This window comes from Neodiprion lecontei, chromosome 7 (assembly GCF_021901455.1).
Source record: "Neodiprion lecontei isolate iyNeoLeco1 chromosome 7, iyNeoLeco1.1, whole genome shotgun sequence".
Taxonomy (NCBI): domain Eukaryota; kingdom Metazoa; phylum Arthropoda; class Insecta; order Hymenoptera; family Diprionidae; genus Neodiprion; species Neodiprion lecontei.
In genome coordinates, this window is record NC_060266.1 from 20,866,069 (window position 1) to 20,876,793 (window position 10,725).

General features: G+C 43.6%; 1 protein-coding gene across 2 annotated transcripts; it reads right to left on the reverse strand.

Annotated features, from left to right (window-relative positions):
• Nucleotides 1-2,679: 2,679 nt before the first annotated feature.
• Nucleotides 2,680-9,588, reverse strand: LOC107225102. 2 transcript variants are annotated; one of them, XM_015665439.2, is made up of 4 exons: nucleotides 9,263-9,588; nucleotides 7,984-8,235; nucleotides 4,960-5,236; nucleotides 2,680-3,926 (listed from the first exon to the last, which is right to left on the reverse strand). In XM_015665439.2, exons 2-4 carry the CDS (start codon nucleotides 8,117-8,119, stop codon nucleotides 2,873-2,875), a joined length of 1,467 nt encoding a protein of 488 aa, XP_015520925.1. In that variant the 5' UTR covers nucleotides 8,120-8,235; nucleotides 9,263-9,588; the 3' UTR covers nucleotides 2,680-2,872. The 2 variants fall into 2 exon arrangements, with proteins under 2 accessions (XP_015520925.1, XP_046601229.1); XM_046745273.1 differs by lacking the exon at nucleotides 9,263-9,588 and adding an exon at nucleotides 8,334-8,446.
• Nucleotides 9,589-10,725: the final 1,137 nt, after the last annotated feature.

Here is a 10,725-nt window from a genome sequence, read left to right on the forward strand (position 1 = left end):
AATATATGAGACGAGTCAGGCACATCGTCGGCCACACTCTAAAGGCCCAACCCAACACCTTTAACGACTCAAAGTTGTCCGTTTGCATCGCGATCTTTCTTCTTTGTTAAGTATCGAGTAAAGAATTTGTTTGATTCTGTATACAAAACATTTTCCAAGTAAAAATAGATCAGTTGGATAGACTCGGAATGTGAAATTCTGGTGGTAAGCCATCGATACGGTTACTTTCGGATTACCGATCTTTCTGAAACGTACGATTCTGAACAAAGACCCTTCTACATTCTGGATTTTTACTTTCATTTTTATAATATTTGGATATTTGAGAATATGAAACTTTCTACAAATTCGTTCTCTGGAACATCGACTCTATATGTTATTAAATTCTGCATCTCTGAATTCTTGGATTAACGTTTTCCGAAGCAAGTGGGTTCGGATAATAGAGCCCTCAAGTAAATACATTTTAGGTAAGCTGCAGCTTTTTATCGGGCACCATTCGGGACTTAAAATTTCTGACAGTATCTGTTCTCTCATATTTGTTATTCGATATTATTAAATTCGGAATTCTGGCCATTCTGATTTTCGGTTTTTCTGATTTCGTACCCCCAGCCCTCGCTCGGAACTCGACCGCGTGTAACGAGGGATTTACAGAGGGGAATATACTCGCGGATTGAGATAGTTATACAGCGTGTAGCGTTTTGATTGATTCGGTCAAATATATCGAAAAGCAAAAGTGGGAGGGAAAAAATTTCTTCTTCTATTTTTTTAAACCATTTTCGTTCTCATTCGTTGATTACTGAAACGAACTGAATTAAGAAGACCTTCCTGACTGATTTTTTCACTTCTAGCTGTAACAGTCACGTGAACCAAGCCTCTAATTTTCTAGTTATTTGGTCTGAAAATAGAAAATAATCGTTTCGTAAACATCAGTTGCGAGTTGTCTTTAGGTTAACCTAATCGATTTATCTGTCGAAGGGAAAAACGAGAGAATGTATTTGAAGCTGTTATTTATACGGGATCTGCTAAGCCTAAGATAATATAACATAAGTACGATGTTTCTGTTTCAGATTAGCGGTATTTTTACATCGCTCGTCTTATCGTAAGCTACGGGATAAAAATTTGCATTAGGAATTACATTTTTCCCGATTCACGGAAATGAAAATCGCCGATCATATTACGAAACGAATTATTATACTTATCGTGATAATAACCGCCTGACAAAGTTCAGTCATTTTTGGAAATAAATTCCTCACTCTTTGTATTCAAATGCGAAATATTTGATACGATATATGTATATTAAAGAAAATTGTAATGGAAGCAAAATGGTGTAAAGTGAACTGAATTTAGGGTCGTGTAAGAAAATTAATACGCGCCTTTTTTATTTCAACCTAATGAATGAGTCGTAACTCGCATAAAAAAATTACGTGACCTGGAAGAATCTGGAGCGCTTTAACGCTAATTGAAAATTCGATAAGGAACGAAGTAGAAACAAGCAATAAGAAATGCCCGAAAGTCACGTACGATGACGAGTGGTGAAATTTTTGGTTAAACTTAATCTCGATCCTTCACTGGCATTACGTAAGAAAGTGTTTACGCGGAGTAATAATCCGTCAATTAGTGATCCTGATTGATTTCATCGATCCAATCGCCGCGCTTCTGACTGCAAAAAACTTCGCAAATATCAGATGGCTACGCGATAATTTCCCCGACTTCTGTTGACCTTCAAATCGACACCTTCATCCATAATTCGCCACAGAGCGCGTTGCGATTTTACGATCTCGCGAATCTTGGCTCGTAAATAGACCCACACAGCACTAAAATTCTCAAATGCTTCGCTGCCACTGCCGGATTGACGATTCTTTTTAGTCTCTTACCCCTCACCTTTTTCCCTGAAATGTTGACCCTGAAAATTCAAAGTGAACGTAGAAAGAAACAGGATGCTGAAACGACGGTGTAACGGTTAATTCCGATCGGTTCTTTTTGCATTGTTTTTCTTGCTGGGAATTCCATTCGGACTTTTACATTGTATTTTCGGATTAGTCCTGCCAATTTTTTCAGTGTACACGATTTTTCGTACAATCGGTCAAAATTTTTCTCAATTGTGTGCGTTTTTTTTATTAAACGCATATTAAACGCAGTTTTCACAGTTTTTCAAAGCTTCGAATGAAACGGGATTCCTGCGAAAATTCTATTGCAGAAATTTTCATCGATCAAGTTATAAATCAGTAAGAACATTAAGAGACGGTCAAAATTTTTTTGAATTATCAAACTTTGAGGAGCAATTGCAGCGAATTTCTTTCCTTAGTTTTTTAAATAAGGAAAAAGAAGAATGCTGAGTTTTTTGCAGAAATATTCCCCGAAAATCGTAGCTGAAAGAATATTTCCGAGGAATTTTAACTGACATTTTTCTGAAAAGATATACTCGTACGAGTAACTTTCAGAGAAAAACTTTACCAAGGTATTTTCATAATGAAGTCTGTATCTAGATATAACGTTGTTGTTTCTGAAATTGTTCAAAGTAGTGGAATGAAAGTAGAAGACAGAGAAAAAACATACACACACACATACACGGGATTATAACTTTTTCTGGAGTGACGTTGTATTAAATATTTATATCATACGAACGAACAGGAGGAGATGGGGAAAAAGAGCATAAAAACCAGTAGCAAATAGAACGGTTCATAAAATTTCAAAGCTTTTTAATTTTTGTGTCGCAGCGGAGAGAATTTTCTGAAAGATGTCAACGTTCGGCTCGAAAATCGCAAGTTTGAATTTCGTTAATGTATCTTACGATTTTATTGAAAAGAAAAAAAAAAAAAATGTCAATCAACGTATGGAACAATGATTTTGCCACAACGAGCGTGTCCCGAACGAATCAAAGCATATTAAGATAACCGAGTATGGTTTCGGTCCTGTTAACAAGTTCGCTCGCAAACCTCGTTGCGGAATAATCCGTGGTAACGTCGCGCATCAGTGAATCACAGTCCAAGTGTCTGTCGTCGCACAGCCTGTGATGATGCTTGAGAACATCGCAGGGTGAAAAATGATGGGCGCGCCTCGTGGCGGGTCGGAGAGTGTCGAGGGCGTAGTGATTGTGGACGGTAAGTGCGCGCCGCGTCGAAACGAAGCTTTTGACGGCGTCGCCCTCTGGTGAGACGGCGCCTGCGCGTCGCGTGTCTAGGTAGGGGGCGCCACTGCGCGGCGAGGCCGGCTGAAGCTCCGTGAAGAAGTAAGCGTTGCGGACGGCGTACGAAGCGAAGTCGCGGAAGGCGGCGCCGAGCCGCTTCTCTTCGTCCTCGATCAGCCGAGCCCAGCTATCGACGTGGGCGGGAACAATGGCCTCGTCCAGGTCGAGAGGAACGACGAAATCGGCCTCCTGGAGACTGTCGTAGAAGCAGTGGTTGTAGGGGACCAGTTCCAACCGCCGTTTGAGCCACACGTCACCTTCCAGAAGTCTTCGTCGGTGCTCCACCTCGTTCGGCAGGCTTCCAGGCAGTGTAAGGTTCGCCCACCGGACGACGTTCGATCTTTCGAAGACACGCAGAGCCCGCAAAACGTTCTCGTGGACGTGAAAGACGTAGAAGTAGATCCTTTCCGCGCCCAGGATTCGGTTAAGCTCGACAAACGATACCAGCTTCGCCGAAACGTCCTCCTCGAAGTCCAGTCCCTTCACGCATACCGTGAATCGTCGACCCCGGTCCTTCTCCCGCTCTTCCCTCAAACGCACCCCAACGCTCTGACTAACTTCCCCGGCGCACGCCGATCCCACCACCGTCACTCGAATCGGACGCGGAGACGAATTACGGGGCAGTGGACACGTGATCAGCACGCCCGTGTACGTCTCCGATACACCGCCCCACTGGTCCAGCCAGATATCAGAGACCAGGGCCTCCATTGACACCGTACGCAACTGGCCATCCTCATCTAGCCTGAAAGAAAAAGAAATTCGATACGGACTTGTGATAGACAGACGTAAGGGTGGTTCGTTTGTTAACTTCTTTTCTAAGCTGTGACTCGAAAAATTGCTGTGAAATAAAATGAATCACCCGAATAGATGATTGTATTCTTAAGAGGGATGCTCACCTTTTTCATTTTGATTCACAAGTTAATTTGAATACCTTCTGTCGATAAGAAAAGGTTCGCAAATAACCAACTATTATGGTACAACTGAAAGATACTTATAGTTTAATTGTTGAACTTGGCTCTGAAATTAATCGAAATACTTTTCACACGATACATTGGAACCGTTTACATGATTTTGGTTAAATTTGGTAAGCTGTAAGAGAGACTCCAGTGTCGACTTTTGAAGAGTATAATTTGGTGTCACTTCAACACTGTATACTGTCAGTCCAACACTGTTTGGTGTGAAATTTCGGAATTCACTACGAAAGATAGGTATCCTATATCAATGGTCCACACCGGCCAGTTTTGGTCAGTTTTGACACCAACATTGTTTACCATGTACACATTCTATTCTAATTTCGCAGGAACTGGAATGACCGATGTCCGAACCAGATACTTTGACAATGATTCGAGAATCAAAGGTGTGTTAAAGAAAAATACCTACTGTAATAACATTAGAATTTTCAATTTCAAAGATAACCAAGGGTTTCTTGAAGTACCTTTTTTTATGTTCTCCATTACGGACTATATCATGATAACTCGAATCATGCAGACTCATCAAGAATTCTTTCACCTACGGAAGGTGTAGAAACGTAAACAACTATACAGGCCATTTATCAAGTTCCAAGACTTGTACTAAAAATAATACCACGTACATTTCTCCTGCTCCTAATCGTTACTCATTCACCAACCTTCATGTACCAATACCAGTATGCCAAATGAACCCCAACAAAGCGTGACCACCCTTCAAGAATCGCCGGAGCGGTCGAACTACAGAAAATTTAACAAGTTCTTAAACTCACACACTGTACCCATAGCGAGGCGCACAAATCTACTCACCAAACCGTGCAGTAGATCAAGTTCTCCAGGGGCCTGCTCCTGACAGCAATGACCCTGAGGTTAGGGTAGGCAGTGACTCGCTGGTCGAGGTGAGCACTGAATAGGAAGAGCTGACCATCGAGAGTCTCGAGCCAATTGGGCGACGCCGATGGCGATGGAAGGCCCCGGAGCGAGAGGCTGGGGCCGGTGGGACAGTCGGTTGAGGGTCGGTAGTCGAGGGCCAGTCTGCGGGCCCAGGAATAGGCGACGACGCTTTGGGTGCCCGGAGGCTCTCCGCCTGGAATAAGGTCAGTGGTCAGTGAGGCTGGTGCGTGTACACACTCCAAGGTGAGCTGGGCGTCAAGACGAGGCCAGCTGTCCTGGGACCAGTAGGTCCAAATGCTGGTAGCCTCCCAGCGCAATCGACGATAGACTCGAGTCCTGGCGAGGAGGTGGAGTCCCTAATGATATGCCAATACGCTGTGTGATGGGGCTTTGAGAACGAGTTCTCTCTCAAGATTAATTGCAGACCTGCGGCCGACCGACGCGCCTAGCTTCACTCCAGTTTCACTTTTTACATATGCAGCTTCCGGCCGTCCGAGTCAATCATTTCATCCTCTCTGTTCCGCGAGCCGGCTCTTAATCGGGAACACTAATTGCCTCTACGGACTTATTCGCTACTAGCTGATAATCATCATTATCATTGAAGTTTCTCCCCCTCGACGTTGGCTATTGTCGAATCGACGGAAAGTGCGGGTTCAAAGTGCCACCAGATCGAGTGACGGTTCCCATAGATTTTCACTGGGTTCCGAATACTTCAACGACTGATGATTACCAACCCGACCAATCCCTCTCAACCCAAAATATCGAGAATATAAGGTAAGTGTAGCGGTTATTAACCCTGCCCCAATTATTGAACTTTTCCGGTTGTATCTGTTTGATCTTCAGTTCTAAAATGACCGAAAAATAAATTTGTAGTGTCTAACCCTCTAGCAACTGGATTTAGTCGTAGAGAAATTCACAATTTGTGCTGTAGATTCATAACGTTGAAAAATGAAAGGGTCAATAATTCGGTCTAAACGTGGTAATAACTGGTACACTTACCTTGGTGAACACTATTTCGCCTTGCTAATTTGAACACTTTCGTATCATGAAACGGGTAGTTTGTTTTCGAGCAAAAGATAGTGAGTGTCGAACCGCCAGTCAACCGATTGCGGGCACCCAGATTACTCGAGTAAAACGAGCCGAACAATGGAACTCACAGAGTGAATGACGCGGGATTTTAACCCAGTACAGATCTCGCATTTTCATTGGATGGTCGATTATGCTTGCCTCGACTTCAGGAAATTTTCCCAGGGAAATATTGAGAAGCAAAGGACTGAAACACCGAGATCAAGGAGAGTGTTTAAACGAGTTCGAATTTTATTCCGTACATCTGCTTCAGCAAATGATATGGATACAATGAAATGAGAGGTCCGCTTGAAAGTGTTCCAGTTCTTTGACCGTTCATTATCGATTCCCAACGGTTTTCATGGTGCCGTAATAATGAAGTTGAGACTTGGTAGTCCGATAGCAAACTTATGTATCAACAATGCTAATAAGCACTAGGTCATCCACGATCGGATGATAATTTATTGCGAACACAACGCTCAGCTACTCTTCGACTAGCAATTGCGGTTAGATGAGTGTTCAGGCTTACGCGGGGTGAATTTTTAATGCATAATGCACGCCTTCGGCCGCAACTCGATTCTCCCAGACAACGAGGATCTAGTTTCTACTTTCCCAGACGAAATTACGACCCCGGACTGTATCGCGTATTATACATACTGACGTTCAGGAGTGTCGAGGAGTAATTTCTCAAAACGAGTAACGGCTCTCTCGAACGATATCAATCTCCTCTCGTCTGACGCGAATATTATACTCGACGTTCATTCAACAACTACTCGACATTAAAATTTTTTGACGCGCGCGCCAATTTGTCTTGAGAGACCGCGGTTTTGCACCGCAGTTCTTTCACTCCGCCTTTGAGTTAATGTGTGTAATACAGTCTTTTCACGACACGCATAACTCTCTTTCTATCTCTTTCTCTCTTTCTCTCTCTCCACACCCTGCAAAACCCGAGGTGGAAATTCTTTCCGACAACCATCTGCACAACTCGTGGGTACTGGTGACGACGAAGAGACGCAATTAACGTCAAAATGACCAAGCTGAATGATACGTTCACGTACACGGCGCGAGATTGATCTCGCGGCAGTTTATAACAAGACCGGAACACCTGGAATGTCGAGTATTGCTCTCGACCAAAGTAGCTGGTTTCATCATCTGGGAAAAGGAAATACGAATCCAGAGGGAAATAACGGAAAACGGAACCATGGAGACTACCCAAGGAGACCGAACTCCATGTAAACAAATAGCTGTCTGGAATAAGATGCACCGAAGACAGTGGATTGAGTATCAAGTGGCAGTGATAATTTTCTACGAATCACATTGCAAGGTCATAAATTAGTCGATCTTGGACATCCCTGCAACCAATGACACTTCGTTGCAAAGGGAACACTAGCGATGGTAATGGTACTAAAAATGAACCCAATGTGTACGATTGCTGTGACAAGTTTCGTCAATACACCCATTTGAGTTCGGTATCCTTGCGTAGTCTTCGTGAACGGAACCTTGAATCGCAGACAAAAGACTCCAAACAACGAATTCCGGGCCACTAAATCGATTCGCTTCCTCCATCTTGCTCAAACCCAAATTGCTTTAACTCGTGCAATTATAATGCAATGATCTACTGTTCGAAAGGACAGTAATTCAATGCTAAGCTGAACACTGCAGTACCAAAAGACACGAAGAATAGAAAAATCGTTCAAGTCCCGATGTCCTACTTCCGGATAATTGATTCGAGGGAATTTAACCTCGGGGTTGGACAAGGCGGCGCTGTTATTTCAGCGTGGCTCGATAATGTGCGTTGGAGTGTTGATCGAGCCCGTGTATTAGGTGAGTGTCGACTCTCGGCCCAATTAAAACAATATGGATAAATCTGCTTACCGAGGGTGGATGGCGGGTCGGGTAAGGGTTCTTGGAGCTGGGGCGGCAGGTCGACGAAGGCGAGGGCGTAGATAGCGGTGACTAGAACCGCGGCGAGGCCGAATCTGCATAATCTCCTTGTACCGGGGACCGGCATTATATTGTCTCTCGGACAATCTCTTCGTTTGCTATTCACAGACAAACAGCTCGCTCGTCCCTCTTGGTCCCGCCCAAAGGGAGACTCGCTTGGTCATCCGTTCGCCGTCAAAGTTCCTGCGAATGAAATGCAACAAGGAAATTGTTAGCGATTGGTCAAAGTCCGAAGCTGCGAAGGGAATTTCCGGTTCGAATTACGGTCCGGATTCACTAACGGGAATGAGAGCTCATCTGGCTAACCGGTGACGTGATTGTGTCTTTTAACGTTAATGTACAAACGACGGACGAGCTCTCGGGCTGATGTTGAAGACGTAATCTCGCGACATCCCACACGGATCACGCCAACTGTACCAAATGCCCACGCGGTTTTCAACCTCTCTCGTTCTGTTTCTCTTTCTCTCTTACCGTGGGCATCGCCTCACCCACGCTAATCCAAAGTTTACGCAATCCTCGATCCTCTCGGTCCATAAATGGACCATGGATCTCAGCCCACGACAGTTCGATGTAACGTATTTCAAGCTCGTTATGCGACGATACCAAAACGCGATACCCCATTTTTCGACATTTCCCGCCGCTGTAAGTGAATCGCAATCGAAGACTCCAATGGAACAGAGAATTTTGGCTCGAGAAGTCTTTTCACTGGTTTATGCAATATTCAAAAGTATCTCATGGTCACGTTCAAATAATCATGTATTATTCAATATACAGGATGAGGAAGCAGGAAAAGTTCGGAAGAAACGTAAAATTCCCCGCTCTTTTCAATTCTGACACAAAAAATGGGGGATAACATGTTGAAGGTCAAAGTTGATCTCAAAACGATCTTGAAGATGAGGTTCAAAGTCAAATCAATGGTTACCATTGAATCCCTTGTCAAAAATTACTTGGGATTTAACATTGATAATTTTTTATTTAATTTTTTTCTTCCACCAAACCCTGCGATGTTTCCTAGAAGTTTCCATACTTTTTTCTCACCCTGTGTAAGGTTTCGTTATTTTAAAACAAAACAGATCGAAACCCTGACGGATTCAGATAAAAACTGTACTTCTAGTGGTAGACTAAAAATTCCACAATTCTAAACATCTGAATAAAAGCAGCTTTAAATGCAGCTTTCATCAAACTCCCAATCCAGGCTTCCAAGACTAACCTACGATGCGGGCAGGCGTTCGAGTGAAACGTTTCGTACGTAGCATCTGGTGACACAAGGTTGCGTTTCGATAGTCCGGACATTTCGCGACCGGATATGCAGTACGGATTTTCCTCTAAATTTTCGTTGAACACTTGCGGAATCCGCGCCGCTGCATCGGCACATGACGCCGACGTTACGTCGACGATAAACGGAAGTTCTCGACGAAGATAAACTGCCTTTCCTCGGAGTTTGACACCCGGTTGTTTACATGGCTCGTCACTTCGCACGTGGACCTTCGGCACAGTGACGAGGTAGCCGCAGTCCGGCTTGCGCGAGAGTCGAAGGCAGACTGCCGTCAAGGCCGAGGTTTCGCGTTCCCTACCCTCTGCCTCCGGAGGATCTACCTCTACTCACCTTTTACCTCTCTCTACGTGTGGCTGGCTCTTTCACAGAGAGAACCTTTCATTGCCGACTCTACGTTCGGCTAGATAGGAAGGAACAGTGCAGTCGGCGTGCATCACCTGCTCGCAAAAACATCCACGTTTCTCTTTTCCGGTTTTATTTTCTTCTCTTATTCGTTACTTTTTATCAAGGTTTTTCTCCGTCAAAGACCAACTCACGCTTCAAGCTGCAATTTCACGCCGAGGTTCGTTCATCCGTCGAACGCGGTTTTTCTCCATCCGCGTACGATGATCATCGATTTCGCAATTTGTTACGCACTATTGTGTTTCGTCACGTTCTTAAACTGATTTTGAATCGATTTTTCAAACCGTTTGGATCTCTGTAGTGTCGGACTCACTTGGTTTCAAGTTTGTAAAATAAATAAATAGCATCTGTTGGAAAGTTTTTTTAATTTTTTTTCCACCATTATCAAGCAGAGCCAACAGATTACAAAACATTCTGTAATGATGAAAAAATTTTCTGTTAAAATTGACAAGATGTGACAGTTTTCAAAATTTTATTTTACCATTTTGATATCTGAAGTATACGTCAATCGAAAATTGGAAAATGATATTCGGGTCGAAAATGAATCGATTCGCGGCAAGAGGTTGTACCGTTTAATTAAGCCTCTGATTTCTGGTGTGCAATTATCTGGGTCAAATCGTCACCGAGTGTAATGTTCGTCACTAAGATCATCAAGCGTATCATGCGGAAGTACGAAAGAGCCAGAAGGCATTTTAAGTACATGCACGGATATTTATCGCAAATAGTGCCGAATAAACGAGGATCATTAGCTTGACTGACTAAGTTGAGTTGCACTGCATAACTGCTCGGTGAGCCTGGACGAAAAGCTGCGCAGTATAAAACTTATACCTAACTCGACAGTTTATAGTTGAAACTGATTAGCTCGAGGCACGAACAGTTATCCATTAAAATTTCTACTGGAAGCGAGTTAAGTGCATGGGATTGAAGTTCTTAGCAGACGGTCGGAAAATGCGCTTCGAGAGAAAAGTTGCAGGCAAATCGGATCGACGCGTAAA